The sequence below is a fragment of the Monodon monoceros genome, unplaced genomic scaffold (assembly GCF_005190385.1).
Source record: "Monodon monoceros isolate NGI ecotype Baffin Bay Population unplaced genomic scaffold, NGI_Narwhal_1 Super_Scaffold_21, whole genome shotgun sequence".
In the NCBI taxonomy this organism is placed as follows: Eukaryota; Metazoa; Chordata; class Mammalia; order Artiodactyla; family Monodontidae; genus Monodon; species Monodon monoceros.
Genome location: NW_021703778.1, coordinates 132719283 through 132744768, shown reverse-complemented (window position 1 = coordinate 132744768; position 25486 = coordinate 132719283). Strand labels below are relative to the sequence as shown.

At 40.3% G+C, this 25486-nt stretch overlaps 1 protein-coding gene across 1 annotated transcript in view; it reads right to left on the bottom strand.

Moving 5' to 3' along the window:
- The window catches only part of DAAM1 (dishevelled associated activator of morphogenesis 1), a 179332-nt gene that overhangs the window by 61847 nt on the left and 91999 nt on the right, over positions 1–25486 (bottom strand). Inside the window, exons 4-5 of the mRNA XM_029237931.1 lie at positions 7290–7361; positions 1879–1973 (exon numbers count right to left, since the gene is read on the bottom strand). Coding sequence (XP_029093764.1) covers positions 1879–1973; positions 7290–7361 — 167 coding nt within the window. The remainder of the gene's footprint in view (positions 1–1878; positions 1974–7289; positions 7362–25486) is intronic.

The window sequence follows — 25486 nt, the reverse complement described above, 5'->3', positions numbered from 1 at the left end:
GAAAGTAAGAAGATGTAGTTCCTAAAGTACCCAAAGGCTGACATGAAGTCTTCTTAATTGGAGGCCTCCTCCTTGGCCCAGACCCAATGGTCAGGTCTAACCAGAAGTGTGAAAAAAATCTCCAGTTGAGTTAAAAAGATCTTAACCGATATGAATAACCAATGAACAGATCTTATAACCACAGAAAACCAGGAACAAGAAGACATTCAGAATATTCACCTTAGGTTAAAGTCATCTGCTGATCCTGTGTTATGATAGCATCCAGTCCTCATGCATGTTTAAGTGTTGACCACTGACCCAGGCACGCCCCATACCAATGAAAAGTCAAAGACCATCCTTAAACTCCAGGATATTTACTTGCCAAACAAATGATAATCTATCTCCTTAGTTTTATAGCAAAAACCTTCTTTTGTATGGCATGCTATATGGAATCCCAATATATAAAACAAATAAAAGCAATACTTTATTACTGTACATTAATTTTTGGATATTTATAGCACTTATTTAACTGTAAAGTCAATCAATGAGAATAATTCACAATACACATCTGTAGGTTAAGCCTCTGAAAAGTTCAAAAGTAACATAACCTGTTGATGTGACTACTCCAGAAATTTCCAAACTTATTTAGCCTTGGATAACCATTAACATCTGAGAATGCAGAACACACATAGAGAGGGAAACACTGATCTTGTTAGGATAGACTAGAAAACTTTTGATATACTACTGTATATGATTTTTGAGGAGTCAGTACATTTTTTCCTAGCATTTTATAGTCAAATATAGGGAATTTTATTTCTCAGCTATTTCATCCAACCACATCACCCAGACCTAGCCAAGCTTCATTCGTAGCACTAGTGGTGATGAAATGCACCTGTAAGCACCCCCATATCCCACCAAACCTTAGACGATTAATGGAAAATGAACGTGTGGGAGGCACACTGTAGAAGCTGATTGCTCATCCATTTCTTTTACAACCATTTTATTGAGATATAACTCACATGCCATAAAATTCATACTTTCAAATGTGTAATTCAGTGATTTTTAATATATTCACAGAATTGTGCAACCATGGTCACTATCTGATTTTAGAACACTTTAATAATCCCCAAAAGACCATTTTCTTCTCTCCCTAACCCCAGGCAACCACTTATCTTTCTGTCTCTATGGATTGGCCTTTTCTGGATATTTCATATAAATGGAATCATACAATACATGGTCCCTTGTGTCTGGCTTCTTTCGCTTTGCATAAATATTTTCAAGGCTCATCCATGTTGTAGCATGTATCAGTACTCCATTCCATTTTAGGGTTGAAAAATATTCTGTTTTATGGAGATGTCACATTTTATTTATCAATTGATCAGTTGATAGAATTTAGGTGTTTCCAATTTCTGGCTATTATAAATAATGCTAATATTCGCACACAAGGTTTTAGGGACATGTTTTCATTTCCCTTGGGCTATATGTCGAGAAGTAGAATCGTTGGCTCATATGGCAACACTATGTTTAATATTCTGCGGAAATGTCCAACTATTTTCCAAAATGGTTGCACCATTTTACATTCCCCCCAGCAATGAATGAGGGTTACAATCTCTCCACATCTGCACCAACACTTATTAGTTTCTGCCTTTTTGTATTTTAGCCACCTTCATGGATGTCTGCATATCTTTTAACCGAAGAAAAACAATTTATTGAATGTTCAATGATTAAAGTATTTCATCCACGGTTCAATTACATGTTTTTAATTTAAGACTTCCTCAAGAGTTTGGCTATTGCAGAAAAATAAAGAAGAAAGGAAGGGAAAAAACAAGGGGAGAAGAAAGTAGAAAAGCAGAAAAAGAAAAGAGACAAGTAGTACACGCTACCCAGTATAAAAATTACCTCATTGGTTTCGTCCTTAGTGCTGTCTTCAAACTCTCTATAGTTTTACTTCTCTCTTCTTCCTCTTCTTTCTCTAAAGCCAGCAGAGATTTTCTCTATGCAAAGAAAACTAAAGTTACTTCTTCAATTTTTGTTTTAATTATAGTACAAGTAAGACAAGCCCACAGATTACATGCTATCACTTTTAATACAAATAATCAATAATAATATGACCAAGATTTACTACAAGCCAAAATGTAGACCAAAAGCACCAAGAATTCCACAAATTCATTCTCTGTACTACAAGTTACTTCTTCTGAATTTAAATAAAGTTTTAAGAAAATGTTGAGAAATCTTAGTAGAGATTAAGTTGTCCAAACACTTGTGTAACTATTCTATAACTACACTCTGATGAAGATATTACTATTTATTTGATAGAAAAGGGAAGATTAGACCTATAGTTAAATATAACAATCTGACAATTAAAGTTAACATTATCACACTATCAAAGAGAGGCAGGCAGCAATCTTTCCATGCTATCTCTTCCATTTCTCAGTCAAAAAGTGTAATCTTAAAAAAAAAAGTGTAATTTTTTACATTTTTTGTTACATCCAATTATTTTTTAAGAGGAACAATTAAATTGGACCTGATACAAAGATAGACAATTCCTTTGGAGTAAATGCTTAAGTTTTAGAAATGATTAAGGTTCATAGACTTGTTAAAAAGTCTTTTCCATTCCTTTTATGCCATGATCACCTAAATGTACTAGAAGTATCGCCAAGTCTTATGGCCCCAGGTGCTTCTACCCCACGGAACCACAGGTCCCTTGCCTTCCTCCTACTCTTAACATGTGCTTGTCCAGTCTCAGTCTTTTTACTTGTCACCCATTCTGACAAAATGCATGGTTGGGAGACAGATTGGGGTACAGAAAAAAACATCTGGCTCTTATCCACGTGTCTCAATGGTCCAGTCTCTCCCTTTCTTTCAGGTCCACACATCATCAAGGGGTGACTTTACTTAATTTTTTTCAAGTTAACAGTACAAGCATTAAGTAACTAAATGCTAACTAAAACCTAAATTTGACTTCACACATAGGATGGTGAAGCCCAAAGCAAACATATATCAGTATCATTTATGGCAAGTGAAATAAAAATCAGTAAAGTCTTGTTTTGTAAACTTGAATTGTTTCTGCTAAAGCTGCCCTCTTGCTGGTGATGCGCCCGGACAGCTGTCACCAGAGGATGGTAGGGGAAGAGGCTGCATGCAGAAATAGCCAATGAATTTCTTCACAGCTCCGTGAGACCCATATCCTGGAAAATTGAGCACAAATCCAGCCAAGTACATTTAATCTCCTGTGGCACAGCTGAACTTGTTCAGACTCTTAAGCAATCACTTTGAATCTGTAGCCCAGAATCAAGACTTTTATGAACATCACTTCTTGTTCCTAAGCTTAGTCACCCAAACCTCCCAAATTAAAACTACACACGTTTCTTATTGTGGTTCATTAATACTAAATAAAGATGCATATATTTATCCTTTTAACAATCTTGGAGAGGGTGTAACCTCCAAATAAAGGCAGACTACATTAAGATTCTTCCTAGCAGAGTTAGGAGATTTATGAAAAGTCAAGAAATTTAAATTGGAATTTCCTTCCCCAATATAAGGACTATTACTTTCCTCTCAAAACAGAAGACAGTATACTCTTTTCTGTGTGTAGTACAATGAGAATTGAATCTAAGATTGTTTATTGTATTGAGAAAGTCGAGGTTACAGAGATGAACCTGACATTCTAATGTGACTTTTCGAAATAGAATAATTTATGTGGAGTCTCAAGTTTTCAAGCTTCACATTTATGGAGAAGTCTAAATTTGCAGCTTTTCGACAGAAAAGGGGATCTGCCTACATTTCTGAAGACGGCTGCTAGGCCAGACATCCAGTATGCACCTTGCCATACACTGGACTGGCTTGTGGCGGCCTCCTTGGGTGCTCTATGCACTTACTAAATCCCTGTTCACATGAGGAGTGGGCAAAGGACGAAGTGCATCCTAGCAGAGGATCTTCCAGTCAAAGCTGCTAAGGTTTACACTGGAACATGCAGGGCCGAGAGAGATGTGCAAACCAGGCACAGAAATCATTCCTGGTATGGAGTCTGGAACTAAGTAAGCTCCTGTTTGAAATATCTCATTGGTGTGAAATCAATAAGCCAACCCGCTAAGCACACTGAACTTCACCTCACATCCTTGCTCCCTGAGACTGCACGCAGAAGCCGCACACCAAGAAAGCCCAGGTCCCTCTGGAACACGCACTCTTTTATTATATTGCTTTTCACTCGTTAAAAGCCAGCAGATCACTCAGGGGTCCTTTAAAGAACAAAGCATTCTTGTTACGAAGCTTCCGTAAAGTAACTGAACTTGTTCCACAAAGGGCTTCACAGCCCAGTAAGCGCTGCGGTTCTCAACCTGGACTGCTTATCAGCCTCTCCAGATGCTTGTCCCACCTCAGAAAAGCTGGGGGTGGAGGCGGGGGTGGGGGGGTGGGATTACCAGGCCTCTTTCACGTGCCAAAGGATTTAAAAAACTGAGTTAGTGAGAGGCAAACTGGAAAGAAGTCTTTGAGCTTAGACGGATGGGTTTAAATTCCAGCTCTACCACTTCCAAGTGAGATGACCTTGGGCAAGGTAACCTTTCTCTGAGTCTCCGTCTCCTTATCTATCAATAGCACTTAGAGGATAGGGTGCTTGTAAGGATTTGAAACAGCATGTAACGTGCCTGTTACATGAGGCGCACTCAACCGCAGGAGCCGCTACTGATGCTGAAGACAGCGGATGAGGAAAATGTGGATAAACCCCCCTTCGACAATTCCCAAAGCAGACAGCCAAAGAGCTTAGCTGCCAGGCCAGGAAAGGATGTGGAGGAATCATGTGCCTTTCCAGTCCCCAGGGATAATGTCTTAGGATTTCTGCTGTGTGCTGTCAGGAATTCTCCAGAGAGACTGGCTAGAACTACGGGAGGATGTGGTGGCCACAGAGAGGGTGAAAAAACCAGAAAACTCAGCATAGAGTTTCTGGTCTCATCAGGCCTCCTTGCCCCTTTACAGATGCAGGAGTGGTGAGGCCTCATTATTTCATCACCTGTTGTAATGGCTTCTACCCTTAACCCTGGAACGATGCTGGCTCTGTCCTTCAAGGAGCATTAGAAAGCTTTGCGAGGTGTTTAACCCATAAAGAAGAGCAAAGTGACAATTTAAGAGCCTGGAAATGATACTCTTAGAGAGGGCTTTCGATTAGGAAGCAAATATAATTAAAGTGTAGATGACTCATGAATGTAGCAAAAGGTTGTCCAAGGAGCTAGATGAAGGAGAAGGGAGGCTCTTGAAGAAGTGACACATAGCAGCACATCACGCACCCTCTAGTGCAGGAAATGAGTCAGGCTGACTCCGGAAAAGGCATGAAGTCACTAAAGGACAAATTAACCTAACTGTCCCAAAATTTGAAGAAAGGAAAAATCCATATTATTTAGTACTTCTCCATTAATAGAAGTGAATTCATTAACAAAGGAGCAACTTCCCTTGTTAGACATCAAGAAAGGCTGACTTAATTAGAAAGAGAGACAGCCTGCCTGACCGCTTGTTTTTACCCTAACAGCCAAGAACAAGAATTCAGAAAATAGGGACTTCCCCGGTGGCACAGAGGTTAAGAATCCACCTGCCAGTGCAGGGGACATGGGTTTGATCCCTGGTCTGGGAAGATCCCACGTGCCGCGGAGTAACTAAGCCTGGGCGCCACAACTATTGAGCCTGCGCTCTAGAGCCCGCTCACCACAACTACTGAAGCCCGCGCTCCACAACTGCTGAAGCCCGCATGCCTAGAGCCCACGCTCTGCAACAAGAGAAGCCACCACAATGAGAAGCCCACGCACCACAACGAAGAGTAGCCCCCGCTCACCACAACTAGAGAAAGCCGGCGCGCAGCAATGAAGACCCAACACAGCCAAAAATAAATAAATTTTTTTTAAAAATTCAGAAAATAACCTTTCTGTGCAGGAATTGTAAATGACTCTATATTATAATTGCTTCGGCGGATGTAGAAAAATCCCTGATGGTTATCACAAGATTCATGTTCTGATAACATATTCATACAAATGCCGAGATCACTCTTTTCTCATCTTTGCTGTTGTGTAGAATGCCTGTTATAAGGGTTTGGTGGTTATTTTCTGTTCTTTTCTGCTGTGCTTTTAGAGAAACCCTTGGGGCAAAAACTTATGCAGTTTCTTCTATAATTTATGCTGTTTACCATGGTGCTTATTATTCATCATGCGACAGCAGAAGAAGCATCTTCAAAGAAAAAGCTAGAAAAGAGGAAGTTACTAAAAGTCAAGGCCTCTGAAAATTTAGCAAAAGTGTGAATGATTCACATATAGTAGTCAGTTTTTAACTGTTGCAGCAGCAGCAAAATATTAGACAATCTAGAATGTTTGTTCTAAGTGATAAGAAATGAATTCTCCACAAGGGCTCTGTGGATGGCAGGAAAAGGAGAGGTAGAGAAAGTATTATGGAAGCTATCATCTGTTTGAATATAATAAACTCAAAGCTGAGCCTAACAGATTAACTCTTAAAATCGTAAGTGTGTCCACGGAGGCAAAGACTGCTCTCCTGTGAGCAGCCTCCAAGTTTTATCAATGTGAACAAGATTTAGGCTATTAAGGCTCAAATGTTGATGACATGTTTTCTGCTGTGTATTTTTGCTGGATCGACAGACGTCCCTAAGCAGCTCAAAACTCTGACATCACAGAGACATCTATGTGATCAGAATGCATTATTTTAGACACTGAGAATGCATTTTCATCAATTACTGAACCAAAAATCCACATACTGAAGATTTCCCAAGGATATCTCAGCATTATCATTATTACGCCTTTCCATTAAACCACGTATTCCATGAAAGTTTTTCTTATTTGTACGAGTAAAAGAGTACCTTCGTACCCTGTAAGATCAAGAACCCAGGAACTAAGTCCTCCGTTTAAAAAAAAAAGAAGGATGAGAACAGTGAAGGGATAGTTTCACTGTACTATTCTTAAATGGTATTAACTTTTAGAATGGTGCTGCCCTATCAAAGTTCCAAATGATTGGTAGGAACAATTGCAAGTTAAAGTTGAACAGAGGCCAGATTTATGATTACATTTCCTCTAATAACATTAAACTCACTTATATTTTAGTACGTGCTGATTTTATTTAAAACATACTGGAAAAAAATCATTTTGCCAAATACCACTCCTGCCTCCCCTTTCTCCCCAACACTGAGCGTTTGGAATAGAGTTTGGAAAGATAATGACATTTGGTAGTTCTTACTCAAGTGAATACTTATTGTGCAACTGTGCGCTTTGTACTAAACTTGCATTTTAAACTGTGAGTTGAAGAACAGAAAGGATACCTACAGCAGCCATGGAATTGAGCTGATCAATGTAGAATTCAGGCCAACTTGTTGCTCCCTTGTTTTCTTCCTGGTCCTAAAGAGAAAGAAAAAAAAAAAAAAGTGATATACCACCAGATGTATATACACAACAGCCACAAGCACATCTGACTTCCAGAGCCTCTAGACAATGGCCCACACAAACCATTAGAAGACACTGAGATACAAGGTATTTGTCTTTTAATGTTAGCTTTAAATCATCAGACTGTCCCCTTGATCAGGGTGGTCTTCCTGATCCAATTTCCACAGAGAGTGCTGAAGTCAGAATTAGGTGTGACAAAGGGGACATTTTCTGAACCAGCGTTCAAGGGGAGTTGACATGGGAACTTAGCCGCACATGGTATGATGCTGTTTTCCTTCAGGGGCGCAATAACATTGGGAAGGGCTCTGTGTTTGTTGCAAGGACAAAGGATCTCTAGGTCCTGTGTCGCACTGAGGATGGTATTGCTGCACTACACGTCTGGATGAAGTCCACAAAAGAGGAAAAGCTGCCTTTAACCATGACCACAGGGGGATTCCCTGGCGGCACAGTGGTTAAGAATCTGCCCACCAATGCAGGGGACACGGGTTCGAGCCCTGGTCCAGGAAGATCCCACATGCCGCAGAGCAACTAAGCCCGTGTGCCACAACTACTGAGCCTGCACTCTAGAGCCCACGAGCCACAACTACTGAGCCAGCGTGCTATAACTACTGAAGCCCGCGTGCCTAGAGCCTGTGCTCCGCAACAAGAGAAGCCACCGCAATGAGAAGCCTGGGGACCACAACGAAGAGTTGCCCCCGCTTGCCACAACTAGAGAAAGCCCGTGCACACCAACGAGGACCCAATGCAGCCAAAAATAAATAAATAAAATAAATTAAAAAATGACCACTGGACTTGGCCAATTGTTAACTGGACTTTTTTCCATTAGTTTGTTCAGACTCCAGCAGACAGTAAAAATTTTGAAGAAAGGTCTCATTTGATGTGACCAAAAGTAGATGATACTGCTTCAGATGAGGAGGTAAAATAAAGCCCGACATTGGATGGAAGGTAACAGAATGAACACACATTAGTCCCAAGTCCAGCCCTCATGCCATGACAGCTTGTGAGTTTGAGAAAATGTAATATATCTGAACTGAAGAGAACTGAAACCCGAGGAATTCAGGGACCCATTCCTAAACCGCTCCAGTCAATCCTGCATCTTACAAACCAGGGTGACTTGAAGCCAGCACCAGAGCCCCCAGGGCTTCTGTGGATGGGCGCCCTGTGCCAGCCTGAGCTCACACCTCCCCCTCAAATCAGGTGGCTGTGGCCTCTGCTCCATTGGAGCATTGAGTCCACTTGAAGATGGCATTGTGGTGGGAGATTTCCATGCATGTTTGCAAACCTGTGTGGCTCCAAGTCATTTGTGTGACCAAACAAACTTGAAGGGGAAAATTTCAGCTCTTCTCTAGCTTCACATTCAGAGAACGCCTTAGTATAATCGGCAGCTCCTGTCCCCTTGGAGAAGAGCTGGGCCAGGTACACAGAGCTGCTACCGGACAATGAAGTAGTTACTACCTATTTACCGTGTCAGGATCCCCATCCTTGGGATACCGGCTTCAAGGTAGGGCTATTAATTTCAGTCCTACACTTTACCTAAAAGAAGAGAAACAAACTTTCTCTAAACAAATCTTTCTAGGCAGGTCTACTCTAGCGAGATAAAAGAAACAATTTCAAAACTATTCTTTAAGTAGCCAGGAAAAGGGGGCAAAGTAACTGTTGCTTACAGTGCCTTGAAAGCTGGCAGTAACTGATATCTGAACTCAGGGAGTTGCATGAATTTCATCTGGAGACTGAACATCCCAGATGATGGGGACAAAGGCTAGAGCAGCAGCTTTGAAGTTGGACTGGATTACACTTCCATGGCTTTAAAAAGCTTAGGAAATCTGATGAGTTTTTAGAACAGCCCCTGATTATTATTCAACATGTTAATAAAATAGCTACAATGGTAGCGTAAATGCTGAACACTTCTCTCCTATTAAAATGGAGTATTAAAGTTTGCAAAACCCCATTGTTACCAATGTTTTCAGCAAGCCAAAACCCACAGTGATATTCAATGGTATTTGAACCTATAAAATGAAATAGAAGGTGCCAGATCTTTCTAGTCCCTCAATCTAGGGCAAATTTCCAAAATTACGACAAAATCACATCCCATGTCTGGGGTCCCATGAGAGCCTGCTGTAAGCTAGTAAGTCCTGGTTACTGAAAAGAGATCATTTTAGAAGCTTAAGATTAGCATACAGAGAGAAATCTCTACGCTCTGAAAATGCTTTTAAAATAATGTAAACAGATTAAGAGTAGATCTAGATACTGCAGTCAAAATAAGGGGAAGAAAGCTTCATTTTTATTTTACATGCCCCCAGTGCTGAGAAAATCAAATGAGCTGACATACGTGAAAGCTTCTCATAAAAATACTAAGTGTTATCACTACATCCCTGAGGGCGGGAGGTAATCCTCAGAGTTCTTCATTTTAGCAGTGCATTTCCCTGGTCCTTCTATACAGATGTGTGCTACAGTAGCCAAGAGAAGCTCATCCCTGTGAACCAAATCTCCCCCTCCTTTGTGTGGCTTCTGGAGTCTGCAGTGATACACAGACACAGGCCAGAAGGATCTGAACGCAATTGTTCTCCAAGGTCCCCGAAAGAGCACTGGACACAGAGACTTGCCAAGGGGGAGGCTTTCTCCTAAAAAGTCCATGAAAGAGATCACTGATGGAAGGGTTAACATGTATAATATTCCTGGAAGGGTGGGTCCTCTGTATTACTAACCTCAAACACGTATTATTCTTTGAGTCATCTGTCTTGGTTCTATTTACTTGTTCTAGAGAAACAAGTGGAAAAATACACAAGCTTGTATAAACTGTACTACTGTAGTTGTAATAGAAGCAACTGTAATATCCAGCACATACAGAGCTTACCATGCATCAAATGCTGTTCTACTCACTGCGCTCTTCATTGAATCTACCCTGTGACGTAGATGCTGTCATTATACTCATCTTACCGAAGAGGAAACAGAAGTAAAGGGAGGACAGATGTGTTGCTAAAGGTCATCCTGCTGGAAATTTAGAGGCAGTGAGAAAGAATCATGGCAACCTCTTTCCTAAGATTAGACCTCAGGTTAACCACAAGCAATACACATTGAGTGCAAAGCTGGCTTTTCACTCTTCACCACTTCACTATAAGAGACTCAAACATGGTTAGCGGCCAAAAATGAGTTCACCTCTCCCTAAACCCTTAGTGCTACATTCAACATTTCTGAATATTATTCTAAGGCCTGATGTCTTACCCGGGCTACCTCTGAACCCTCTCTCTAGACTTTCTGTGGGAACTCTTCTGCCCCTCTATCAACACCTCATCTATCGTAATGTGTGCATGCAGACAGCACTTAAGAAGCTTTTCCCTAACCTGTTCTCCCGTTCTGTTATACACCTCATGTTATCGGCTGTCTTCATGGGGATTTCTCAAGAGCCCCTGAAGATGAGCCCATAGCACTGACCAGCTGTGGACACTGAAATTGTAAACAAAACCCTCCCTAAACCATGCACCTCTAACCCTACTTTTGGCTACCTATTTCAGTGATTCCATTAGAACTTTTCTCTGATAAGCAAGAATACTGCCTTCATTCTGTTCTTTTAAAAAGTTGCTTTTCCCCTCTCTTTTAAAACAGATTGTAGGTAACCCTTAAAGACACCTAGAGGAGGTTGTCCTATGGGAATACAAGTTCTAGCAATCACATTAAATGCTCTTTTCGTTCTACCTACAGAATGGATAATTCATATTAATATCTAGTTTTGTTTCTTCTTGAAATGTAATAAGCATTTAAGATATATGCCTATCTTTAGAGGATCTATTAGATTAATTAGAATTGAATTGATATAAACATTTTATGTTATTAAATTCTCCACTGATAACTGGTTTTTGAGAATATGTGCAAACATCACTTATATTCAGAGAGATGGTATGATGGAAAAATGACCAGATAGGCCATGCAAAGATGAGGTTCCAGAACTTACTTGTTGGTTTATTCAATCAGCATCTCTTGCTAAGCTTGAATATCTTTGGGCCTTGTTTTTCTTCTGTTCAAAATAAGAGGTGAGACTAGACCATTTCTAAAGTCCCTACAAGCTCTAAGAGTCTACATGCCTCTAATAGTGAGATGCCATGGAAAACACAGTTTGTTACTATATTTAGTTTGAGGGCCCAATTTTTAAAATCAGTAATTTAAAAAAAAATTATGTTGTTCAGTGACTAAGTTACAAAACCCTTAACTTTCAACAGCTAATTCCTTTACAAGGTAATTAGAGGGGGAAAAAAACTCCTCAACATTAATTATTTTATTATTTGTCTAATCCAACTCATCCTGTTTTCTTAGTAGCTTGACAGTCATCAATAAGAGAGTATTCATGGACAAAATTTCCTGCTGGATGGGTACTTTGACACTGCCTTTGCTTTCAACCTGCACTGACTACAGCTTTAACCTCTTTTCTTGGTTTTCCACTTTGCTCCTACAATCTCAAACTCTGAAAAAACAACAAAACAACAAAACAAAAAAACTCTTTGCTAGTAAAGGGAACTTGTACAGTGCAAAGGACCTTCAAGAACACTGATTTTTTTTTTGTTTTTGTCTTTTTAAATCAGGCTCTAATCAACCAACTCATTTAGAAGGTAAAGAAATACAGTCTATTTCTAACCTCACTTCATTTCCGACTGACACGTTATTCACTCCATATCTCTGGTCAGTGGCTACTAAAAAAAAATCCAAGAGATCCTTCCCCATTCTCTTTAAATGTTCGACAGTACATTTGTTTTTCTCAGCATCAGTCTGCCCATAAGAATAAATTTTGCATTATTCATTTGTCTGCACTCTTTCTGAAGTAAGCATTCACAGCTATATCCCAGACTTCTGTCTCTCGCTTCACTATCCTCTCTCTTTCAATCCAAGCTGACTGTATTCCACTTCTTCTACCACCATCAACAGACAGGCATTTGACTCCTCAGCCACTCGCTACCTTAAGTGACTTCTAGGCAGGCGAGGTAAGTAACCTCTGCATGTGACTCAGTTTTAGTTTCCTTTTCTGTAAAAGGGGTGCCTACCTCATAGGGTCATTGTGAGGATTTAATAAGTTAATACAAGTAAATAAAGATCTGGGAACAGTACACACAGAAGTGCTCAATAAATGTTAGCTAGGATGATAATGATACTCTTTAAGGATCTCCAGCTATGGCTATTCTAAGTCCTTGTTGCTAGGACTGAAAAAATTGGAGCGGTTTGGAGGTAAATTTTGTCAGTAATTGTTCACATTTAAAACACACACGGCCTTTGTCAGTCTACTTTCAGGAATTTAGCCCATGATTACATTTGCACGGTTACATATTACAAAGATTTGTTTCACTGCAGTGCTGTTTGAATTAGCATATAATAAAGTTAACAAGTATATGGAAAGGGGAATGGTTGAATAAACTACTTTGTAGCAGTAGCAAAGAATGAAGTAGAGTTGTGTAATGATATTAAAAATGACCAAGTATATTATGAAGGGAAAAAATGCTTTAAAATATTATTTTCCATCTATAGAAAAAATATGTACACTACAGACAAACATTTCTGGAAATAGATATAATAAAATTTAACAATGGCTACCCCCTGGGTAGCAGTAGGAAAAGTCTTTTACTTATAAACTTCTGTATGATTCAAACTGTCATTTTACTAAGAACATGCACTATTTTCACAATTAAAATAGAAGTAAGTTTGAAAGCACTACGTGTTCTGTTAGGACAAGAGCTCTGCTTTTTCTAATGTTCTGTGTGACATGAGCAACATCAGGTCGAGACTCTGTAACATTTGCGGTGTTTCTGTTCTCTATCCCTGGGGCACCCCTCTGCTCCCTACAGCAAATTATTTTAAAACATTTCTCTAATTATCTCCTCTTACTGGATTTTCTATTTCTAAAACAGACTATTAACCCTAATATCAGCTGTTTATGCAGACAAAGATACTGAATGATCTGGGCTAAGGTGTATGTACCCAAAGCAGGCTAACACTTTCTAAAATTTCCACACTTACATATTTGTGTTGCAAACAATTTCTTGGTAGCAGCTGAAGTCTTTCAGTGACATAAGTGGGTCTCAAAGTGCAGTTTAAACATGAAGTCTTAATGTAAAGAATACTTCTTTTGAAATTACCACAGGGAAAATTTCCAATAGGATCAAGTAATAGTATGTTAAGACCTGGTACAGTTTTTCTTTAGTTTAAGATGCTCTTAGAAGGCCCAAAATAGGCTGTGCAAAGGTCAATCAATTGTAACGGACACGTTCTGTGGTTGTTCACTAGACCACAAATCACAGGCAGAAGCAACATGCACTTGGCCAGCAAAGGCCATAAATATCCATTCAGTTACAAACCCATGAGGTTCTTAGATAATACTTGTTAGGAAATAAAGACACACTATTTAACCGTCTAGATTGGCTAAAAATCTTCTATAGCGATATATAATAGTACCATTAACTCAAAAACAGTAGAGACAAACTAAGGTTTAACTAAATGAATTTCAACAGCAGAAAGGTACTATTTCAGTATGATACAAAGTAAACTTCATTCTGATAATGTTCATTACAGGACAAAGGCAACTAAACACTAATAAAAACCTGTTCCCTTTTTAAAGAAGATTCTCTTAGGAAACATGTTAACTATGATCATATAGGCTCAAGAAATGCTACACCTTGTTAATGATCAAAAGAGTCACCTGTTGCATTAAACTGTCATTCATATTCTGGATTTCATGGGTTCAGCCCCATATACTAAGGAACACAACAGATGTTAAATAAATTCACTCTATACCTAGAATTTTTATAGAATACTAGGCAGAAAGGGCCAGACAGGTCAAAATATTTTATTCTGTTAGGTGTGTCTCCATGATGTGTGTGGCATCTAATAAATTCAAGTGAATGATAGGAAACAGATGACAATGCGGGTGAGACCAGGTCCAAGGAACAGGGAAGGAAGAGCAGGTAGGATGGAAGATGGAAAAATATTTTGCAGAAGGCCTTGCTAATGACTTCTGCTAATTTTCCCTTCTAGCTCAATAGTAGTATAATTAGCATCTTCTTGAAAGATGGCCATGATGAAGTATGGTACAGCCAGCTTCTTCTGTAAAGGGCCTGATCATACGTATTTTTGGCTTTGTAGACCACAGTCTGTTGCAACTACTCAAGTTCAACTCTGCCCTTGTACAGCACGAAAGCAGCTATAGATAACACTTAAAGAGTGAGCCCTGCCATGTTTCAGTAACACTTTATTTACAAAAACAGGTTATTGGCCAGATTTGACCCACGAGCCATAGTTTGCCAAACCCTGTGCTATATTAAGCTTGGCTCTCAAGAGAGCGGGAGTTCATCAAAATTCTTAGTTGGTCACCAACTATTTTCCATGCTTTCTCCTCTCCTCGAAGCCACTCTATGTCCAACAGCCCCAATTAAAAGTTAGGATGAGCACATAAGTGTGTGGAACTTGCCCAGTAATGTGCATTTCTGCAAGATGAAGGAGCAGGACCTGCCATGCCTGAAAAGTGTACCTTCTTACCAAGCTCGTTGCTTCCTGAAATCTCACTTTTAAAAACAGCACAGAATCATTAGGTCTTTTAAATCCTGATATTTGCCTCCAACTCTTTCCCTCTTGTTCTTCATTCATCGGGGAGAGAAAACCTTGTAGGGTCCACAAACCTGAACTCCTGAGACAGTAGCTTTACTCAGGCCTTCCACACTTACCTCTGACCCCTGGCAGTGGGCTGAAACTATATCCTATAACCGAAGTTTGCCAAAGGCAGGCAGTTGGTTTCAAAAACTACTTCCTATGTTGTCACATTTCAAGATAGTCAAGTGGTTCCTGGGACTGCCAAGCCTGGTTACATTTTTTGGCCACTGCCACAATTACACATCAAATGCATCTGCTGCCCAAATCCGGTTGGGCCCACACAAGGCCTGATTACAGAACAGCATCTTCTGCATCTGCCAGGAAATCCAACACCTCCTCCTAAGCCTAGAATGTCAGTCATTTTCTGGAAAGACTGGAGGGTGACTCGCAATAACAATGGCTTTCACGTTTAGCATCACAGAAGAAGAGCAAACTTCCTTCCCCATTTTTCCTAATGCTACAAAACATCTGTATGTTTTTAAGGCAAGCCATCATGGAATTACATAGCTAGGTCTTTGACCCTAGAGACACCCTAGTTTGAGTTTCTCCTCACAGGGATCCCTTATAGAAGGTCACCGGCAGGTGATCGATCATATGTTCTCTGAAAGAAGGCTTCAAAGGTCCACAATTGTTTGGAACCAGCACTCTCACCGACTGTCAGAAAATTCACCTCATAACTGAATTGACAGATGTCTTCTTGTAACTTCAAGCACTTGTTGGCCTTAGTTTTGCCCTTGGGAGCTACATGGAATAAGTCTTTAATTTCTCCTATGAACAATAACCCAGCAAACATAGAAATGATTTGAATAAAGCTATAATGTCCTCCCAAAGTCATCTCCTAACCAGGCCAAAAATTCTCCACTGACTGAATAGCAAATGTTTATCTTCCTCAATTCATAAATAAATCTCAAATTTTCCATAAGTTCATCACACCCACATGTCTACTACTTGAAAAAATAACCCCAATACATCCATCTGAATTCCTATGAAAGGGCTCTTCTCACATGCTTGTCGGTGATGTTCAACTCTACACGGTCTCTACTGAAAGGGCACTGGGAAGATATCCGACCAGAATGTCTCTCCAAGGGGAAACAGAACAAGTTCTTGCTTTCCTGATGGTCCACAAAAAATAACATTTATGATTTAGAATAAAAGATACATGAAACAGAGGTCAACATGGATAGCCCTTATTTTATCAAGCATACATATTTTTAAAAAGTTAGACATAAACTCAATAGTAAAATTGGGTTTCTTACTATAAGACTGAGGACACTTTATCTCTAAAACATAAATATAAGTTAACAGAAATGAAATAGAACCTAGGCTCACTAGTCACCAAGAAACTTTAGGGAAGTTTAGACTCCTTTAGGGCACTGTTTTTCAGGTCTCTGGATTATACATCTGCCGTCCCTGTTCCCCGCCTGGACGTGCATCTCTTCAAACATCATAGGAGCTTCTTCCATGTATGAAGCCTGACACCTCTTCTGACCTCCTGAGCTCTGCTTCTTCCCCTTCTCTGGTGGATGCAGATACAAAGTTCAGTAAAACTGATATACAACGCATGTTTTCTCACAGAGGGCTTCCCACTATCATACGATGTACTCGTTTAAAATTTGATAGAAGATCTCAGATTACTTAAAATAAGGTAGCCCCTCGATCAGTTCTCCCCGAGTTAAAATTCTGTACTGATAAAGGATAATTTTTTTTAAAGGTAAAATCATGGCATGAACTCAGGTCAAAGATTTTGTTGAACTCATTAATAAATGAGAGAGAACCAGTAAGATGTTACAACAGGTTCAAAAGAAAATTCAAAGAGCAAAGATATGTATGAACATTGGTTTACAAACAGATGCAAAACTGGTCAATACGGCAATCATCAATTGCATCAGACACAAGTTACTTCAATGGACAAGAATCACTTGCGCTGCTATCAGTTTTTTTTAAACAATTTGCCGATTTGTTAAATAGCTCAAAGATAGTGAAAAGTGGAGATCACTCTGAAGAGTGCTATAGACAGGACATTCAGCAATTTTTTTCTGGCATTTCAATATAACTACAGTTTAGCAAAATAAAATATGTATGACTGGTTGTATGACTGGTTGAAGTCCTGCCTGGTTGAAGAGGACGTAGTCTACAAAGGTGTTAAGGTGGAAGCCAAGCTGTATGACTAACACCTTGCACCAGACTCTCACACCTAAATTACACAAATGCTCAGGCTTGCCCAAAGCTTTTGCTGAAGAACACCTACCCTATCCTGACCACTTCACCTCAATTCTACCTGTTTCCGTTGCCTTGTCTAGTCTGTGTGGCATGGTTTCTATTTGTGCGTCCACTGAGACTATTCTACTCTATCCCCCTTATACCCACAGATGCACCTGTTCGTCTATCCTCCCCAGAAATTTGCTGGGCAAATAGCTGGAGTACTTCTAAGAGACTTCTTGTACTGCTCACCAAAAAAAGCAGTGAATTCAGTGAGTTTAGACCCTCTCCCCACCTCCCCTAACCCCACCCCCAGCCAGAAAGAAAACTACGCTTGACCACTGTTCCCTTAAAAAAAAAAAAAAATCAGGCTTGTGCTACTTCTCGGCCAGCTATCATTTTTGTTCTCCCCAAAATCACCTACATCAGAAAAGCAAGAAAAGAGTGCCACTTTAAAGACATCTAGTCTCTCTGTGGGAATCCCAGCAGTGAAACAAAGAGTAACAATGTGACTCTGAGAGTAAAGAAGCCAGCTACATTTCTTAAACAGCTCAGAGGCCCAGCCTGTTTCAACACCCTCTTCTTTCCTGAAAAAGCCTTGGCTGACTTTACAGAATTGAAATCTTAAAAGTCGTATGCTACAGGATCCTGGGGGAAAATGCATTTCATGTGCTAATATAGTTAAGAAAATAGCCACAATCCTTACCTAGAACTAAAAGCTGAGACTTTACAGTCCACTTTCCAAACTACGAGACATTTATTTTATTTATTTTAATAAGTCACTTCTTTGGCAAAGCATTTCACGGCATGGAATATGACTGGAGCCTAAACATCTCAATCAGTGTAACTCCAACATCTGAAGCCAATTTTAGATGACAATTTCCCTTCATTTTCATGGCAAAGAAAAAGAAACAGGCCCCAATTATTATTTTCAGAAATGATACAAGCCCACATCCCCCTGTTGCCTATGACACAAAGGTGTGTAATGACATAAAGCAAATTACTTCTATGTAGCTTGTTAAGAGTCAAGTCTTTGACCCATGTGTCATCTGGGAGTGCTACAGACCCAGGTACAATTTAGTCCAGCTGGTTGGTAAATTAACATGTTTGGACACACATCACTAAACCCTCACACAGTGTGGAAATCCAATCAGTGGTGTCAATGGCCTTTGTTGCCTCACATCTTGCTACCAGATTTGCTACCAGACCAGCCTTTCAGAATGTTGTAAAGCGGGTTTTGATGTTCTGTAACATGCTCTTGGGAAAACAATCAAAGTGTGTTTATGATTTGCAATATAATGCTTAACACGAGGCCATAAAGAGAGGACTTTGGAAAATAGTAATTAAACTATGAAGAGAATCAGGGGAAACAGTGAGCCCGTAAAGGCATATTCCACTCAGGAAGCATTCTCAGGATGCCTGTGAAAAATGCTATGGCAGGGTTAACTGTCCCCTAGAAGGAGAGTCATAACCATATTTCTGATTTTAAGCCATCGTTGGCTCTACAGAATACAACTGAATTAATGACAGCATTTTTGGCAAAAGAAAGAAAAAAGAAAAGCATCAGTTGGAAGATGTCACTGTCTTAGAAATGTCTAAATGTGAGAATGTGGGGGAGTACATCTTAGAAACTGAGGAGATATAAACTGCTTTTCCTGACATATGGGGACAGATGAAAGGATGCCATCTTAAGACTGCTCCAGTCAAATGCTGTTCCATAGTGCACTGAAGAATAACAAGAGAATTTAAGACACTAATTTAAAGTTGGTATTCTTTGGTAGACTTTCTACTGTAACCCGTTTCTAGTTCCACACATTACTTGGTTCCCAGAGTGTAAGGAATCTGGAGAATTCTGCATAGAAGTTATTAGTGGTACATTCTAACTTACACTGGAAGTTCAAAGCTTCTTCCTACTTCCCAAAAGGGAGAGGCTCTGAAATGCACCAACCGTAATGTGGATTCAATAACATTAGGTGTGCTAGAGCTATTAGTGAAAAGAATGAAATGAATATATACAGAAAAAACTCAGGAAAAGTGGCTTTTTTACTTCTTTGATTTCTCTTACAAAGTGGATACTTCCTTCTACTGATATCTTTCATAAACCCATCTCCTGGAGACGGTGAAGTCAGGCAGGCTTTGGGTGGTCTTTTTATGAAAGTAAGTGCCATAGCATCTAGAGAATCTGAGAGAACCAGGGAGAGATGCAAAGGCAAGAAGCATGGAAAGTGATACTTGTGTACAACCCTAATCTAGGCACAAGGGTAGCCTTCACGGGCAAAGGAGGGTAAATATCTGCTACAAATGCCACATTCTCCCACCATGTGTCAGGGCAGACGGTGCTATTCAATTACCACGCTATTTGTACTGAGATCCTTCATAACCTCCAAATGCTTCTCAGGGCTCCAGGCTTCAACCCCCAGCTCTTTAGAGTTAGTCATCAAGATAAATCTTTTTGCCATCTCTGCTTGGAGTTATTCATAGTGCACTCAGTTAACCAGGGAAGGAAGCCACAGTCCAAAGGAAAACTGAAACAAAGGATGTGCGTTGGTCTGGAGTGTCTCATGAGCTACATATCCCTGGGCTGGTGATAACTGGAACAGGCAGCCAGTCCTGAATTCTCATATGTGAGCCATAGTGATACCCCTTTCCAGAGATATAGTGATAGCTGAGAACACTCATTTAATGTGCAATTCTACACCTGCAGACTGCAGAATTTTGGAAATGCAATGGAGCTGTGCCTATGGGCTTCAACACACAGGCAAGGGGCTCAAAGGGCCTCACATAGTTGCATTTGGAACCTTGGTCCACAATAGCACTGTTGACAAGTACTCTATGGCAAAGACTGAGAGCTCCAAGATTGTCATGTACTCCAAACTCTGCAATCAACACCTGATGGAATCTGTCCTGTAGCCGAGCTGTCAAAACGAATCTGCTTAAGAATTAAGATTTGGAAGCCAAAGATAGCCGCTCTGCAGTAGCTGAGAACGACTGCCCTCCCAGGGCCTCCATTCAAACCCACAGCTCCAAGTGTCTTCCAGTGACTGGAGCCGAAGCAGGAGTGTTCTCCCCACAGTGGGGCACCGATGCAGGCATGAGTGACAGCTGTGGTGTGAAAGCTGTGGTGTCTGCTTCTCTAGCCCCCATTCCAGAGGGGGAAATAGAGCCCCACGGGACACACAACCCCCATACTCTCCATGACTCCGTATTAATTGGTTTGTCCAACTAAGATAACTTTCTTTGTCTCAGCTATATATTGCTTATTTATTTTTATTGTTCTTTGAAAGACTATAAGTGAACGTAAAGCACAGGGTCACTCTCTTCCACCCTCTTCCACCCTGATGTTCCCTAATTAGAGGGGGGGCTTCCCTGGTGGCGCAGTGGTTGAGAGTCTGCCTGCCGATGCAGGGGACGCGGGTTCGTGCCCCGGTCCGGGAAGATCCCGCATGCCGCGGAGCGGCTGGGCCCGTGAGCCATGGCCGCTGAGCCTGCGCGTCCGGAGCCTGTGCTCCGCAACGGGAGAGGCCACAACAGTGAGAGGCCCGCGTACTGCAAAAAAAAAAAAAAAAGAGAGGTGGCATCCACAAAGCAGATTCATGGAGGATGGACAGACAGTGAGTTACCCATCTCAGTTACTCAATATCTGAAGCAATCAAGGAGTACAAGAAAGGGGAGAGGCTTTCATAATTTGTATAAAGAGATGACTGAGATAAAGGTGCTCTGGTTAGAGGAGAAGAAAGAGACCAATTGTGTGCTTTTCCAGCCACCGCCAACATGCCTGTTTGTGCAGACGTGCCAATTCTACACCAGCACTTTAGTCACCCACCAGGGAGGTGGCGGATACCTCAGAGGAACTTCCTGTGTTTGGTGATGGCATATATCAGTCAAAAGCTGGCTAAAGATGGAAACACAGTTAGCCTGGGTCTGGACCTGAGGGTGCAAAGAGGTCTAGAGGAGAGGAAGAGTGAACCACACACAGAGCAGTTTCCTTTGTAGTCAAACCAAATAAACATAATGCTGAGTGAATTGTCCATTTTTAGGTACTTGTAACATTTTGTACTTTGGTCCAGCTTTAAAGATATTTGAATGGAACACTTTCATTTTCTAAACCTTGGGTTTTTCTTTTTTAAATGAAATGTTTACTTCCTATTCCAGGAATTTTTACTTTAATTTGATGGGCTAAGGTATATGGGAGAAAACTGAAGAACTTTAATGACAGTGTCCTGTACCTGAAACATTCAAACTTACATAAAATGACTGATCAGGGCAACCAGACACTAGTTCCATCCCGTCAGACAATACCAAGCCCTCAGATGGCTGGCAACTAATTCACTGCAGGTATACGCTATTACAGCAATTGCTTTGGAGAGCAATTAAAGGTAAAAATGTTCAAACCAAATGACCCAGTAATTACATGTCTAGGTGCCTATCCTAGAGAAATTCTTGAACACATACACAAGGATGTTCACTGCAATGTTTTTAAAATAATGAAAACTTGGAAATAGACATTATCCAAAGGGGGGATAAAAATAATTAAACTGTGGCATTTTCATATAATGGAACATTATATCATAGTTAAAATGAAGAGATACCATATATTGTCTATGAATATACACATTCAGAGTAAGATAATATATATATGGACAAAGAAAAAAAACACATATCACTTTCAGAATAGAGGTCACCTTTCGGCTTCAACTATATTTATAATGTTTTATTTCTTAAAAATCCATGGTGAGTATGATAAAATGTTAGCATTTGTTAAATGTGGGTGTTTCTTACATTCTGTACTTTTTTGTGTACATAAAAACTCCACACACAGAAAAAATAATCAACCGGGAAATACTAGTTTATTGCATGATTGAGTAGAAAGTTATAAGAAGTTTGTTAGTTTTCTTTTTTAGAAATTTTAGAGAATGCCAGTTTATTGGAACCCAGAATGTCCACTCTGGTAATTAGGTTTAAGACTCCTAACAAGAGCAGCCACTGTGAAAAACAGCATGGAGGCTTCTCAAAAAACTAAAAAAAGAACTAACATATGACCCAGCAATTCCACTCCTGGGTATATATCCAAAAAACCAAAAACACTAATTTGAAAAGATACTTGCACCCCAATGTTCATAGCCACATTATTTATACAATTGCTAAGATATGGAAGCAACCCAAGTGTCCTTTGACAGATGAATGGATAAAGAAGATGTGGTACATATACACAATGGAATACTACTCAGCCATAAAAAAGAATGAAATTTTGCCATTTGCAGCAACATGAATGGACTTGGAGGGCATTATGCTAAGTGAAATAAGTCAGACAGAGAAGACAAATACTGTATGATATCACTTATACATGGAATCTAAAAAATACAACAAACTAGTGAATATAACAAAAAAGCAGCGACTCACAGATAAAGAGAACAAATTAGTGGTTACCAGTGGGGAGAGGGGACAGATGGGGCAGGGGAGTAAGAGGTACAAACTACTAGGTATAAAATAAGCTACAAGGATATATTGTGCAACACAGGGAATATAGCCAATATTTTATAATAACTATAAATGGAGTATAATCTTTAAAAATTTTGAATCACTATATTGTACACCTGTAACTTCTGTAGTATCGTACACCAACTATACTTCAATAAAAAGACTCCTAACAATAACAGTATCTGCAACTGTGTTGAAACGTTCTTTTACTATTTCCTCAACACTGACATTTTGTTTTTTTAGCTTAGTTTCAGAAATCATACAGCTAGAATGCACTATTGGATTACAGTGCTGCAACTTTGAACAAGTTTTGTTGCTGAGAAGAGAACCTGTAAACCCGGTTCATTTTGACCTAGTAAGTTACTCATTTGTGAAAATTGACTTGTTTAATGGAACCTCTTGGTGTTGGTCTAAAAATATTCTTTAATTGTCTTATTTTGAAAACTGAAGATATTTATCAACCACTTATGTTTCCTAGGCCACAAAGAAGGAATTGTAATGTTGTTTGCAAACCCAATGAAGTGAGCATCTCCACGGGCTGCCGTGGGAAGCAGGGACTGAGTGCTGCGGTGGCACGTGGGTGAAAGGAAGAAAGAAGTGGACTGGAGTCTGACTTCCTCTTGGCCTCCATCGTCCAAGACGTAAATTAAGGGTGTTCCTGAAATCAGATTCAGAGCTCTACCCAGAAGTTAAGGGACTGCCGTTGACTACCATTGCCCTAGAAACTGTTGAATTAAATGGGGCCCCTTTTTACCAATTTCTGATGCTCACAATAAAGACTTTCTTGGTTTCTTCCCTTATTCTACACAATGTATCCTCCCGTCTTACTATTTCCACCTCTGAAATGTCCTGTGAACAACTAAGGGAGAGGTGCTTTTGAAATACTCACTACTGTTCTGAGAAAACCAGGTATCATTATTTACCAATATGGAGCTGAATCCCAGGCTAGCATGAATGTGAACAAGCAGAAAGTCAGTCCATACCACTGTTTCATTTATTGTCACCATCACTGACATTGCCAGTGATCACAGCTAACACTGACATGTCCCAAGTTCTCTGACAACTTCAAAATCATATTTTCTCAGTTTTCACAACAAGCTTACGAAATTGACCTCATTGTACAGACGCGAAGAGAGAAATGAGAGGGGTTAAGAAATACGTCCCAGGTCACACAGCTAGAGAATCAATGGGGTATCCTGCCTTCTCAGCTTACCCTTTGGATGGCCTTTGACTATGCAAAGTCTTTCTCATAGCTATTACTCGGCTTCTATTTATCTCAGAAAAAATAGTGTCAGACACATTACGCTATACTTTAGAACAACTGTGAGGGACAAACATAATTTAGGAAACCTGCAGGCAGATCCATTAATGGAAAGACATTTGGAGACAATCCACCCCAAGGGGAGGTTCTCTCACTGGCAGTATCTCAAGCCTGAAAAACAGAGAACTCTACAGAACCAGAGTATAACACCCCAACAGAAGAATCCAGAAGATGTCTGCTCACTTCACCAAGCACCAAAGAAGAAAGGTAGATATGTTTTGGTTCATTCTATGGGCAAGTTTGCTCACTGCTTCTTCATTAATGAAGCTGAGTCAACATTAATGAAAACACAAACTGTGAGTTCACGACCACCTGGACACTCCATGGCAGGGGTGGCAGTAGGCACAGCTGGAATGATAGAATTGGTAACACTGGGAGGAAAAAATGCCCCCAAACTGGTATTATTAAACAAAGGGATTATAGGAAGAGGAGGCAAATAAATATTCATGAACCAACTGCTTCCTTTTTCTAAAAAAATAAATTTATTTTACTTATTTATCTTTGGCTGCATTGGGTCTTCGTTGCTGCACGCAGGCTTTCTCTAGTTGCGGCGAGTGGGGGCTACTCTTCGTTGTGGTGCGTGGGTTTCTTATTGCAGTGGCTTCTCTTGTTGTGGAGCATGGGCTCTAGAGCGCAGGCTCAGTAGTTGTGGCTCACGGGCTTAGTTGCTCTGCAGCATGTGGGGTCTTCCCGGACCAGGGCTCGAACCCGTGACCCCTGCATTGGCAGGCAGATTCTTAACCACTGCGCCACCAGGGAAGCCTCCAACTGCCCTTTATTGGGGTACAACTTTGGTTTAAGGGCTGCCAGAGGCAGAGAATCCTCAAATTTTGTACTCCAATTCTAAAATCTGGTGCTCATTTTGATAGCACTGGCTTTTGTAACAAAAAGAAAATAAAGACAGAAAATGGGTCACTGGCTATGAGATTATGCTACTTAACGGGGAAAGGGCCATGAGAAACATGCCTTTAGTGGATTTCTGGGCAGAAAGCTGAGGCCATCTCATCAGGTCCAAGAATCACCAAGTTTTCACAGTTACTGCTTAAAGAGATCAATGGTATTGAAAAACTCTGGGTGGTTTACAGATTCACCTTTGTTTTAATCCTCCCAGGGAAGAGGAAATAGAGAAAGTAAAAGGCCCCTGAGCTAAAGAAAAAAAAAAAAAATGCTAGGGTTGTCTCTACAGCACAAGCACTGATTGCATTTTAAATAATATTTATTTTTCCTCCTAATTTCAAAGAGCAGTATGTGGTGGCTTTGTAATGTTCAAGTAGGCTAGGCTGAACCAACTTGCCTTGTATCTTTCTGCGTAGGGTGAGCCACAAGAGAAATTCAAGGGAGACGTGGAGGGTGGCAATGAAGTCCTGGTGTGTGTGTGTGTGTGTGTGTGTGAGGGTGGCAATGAAGTCCTGGTGTGTGTGTGTGTGTGTGTGTGTGTGTGTGTGTGTGTGTGTGTGTG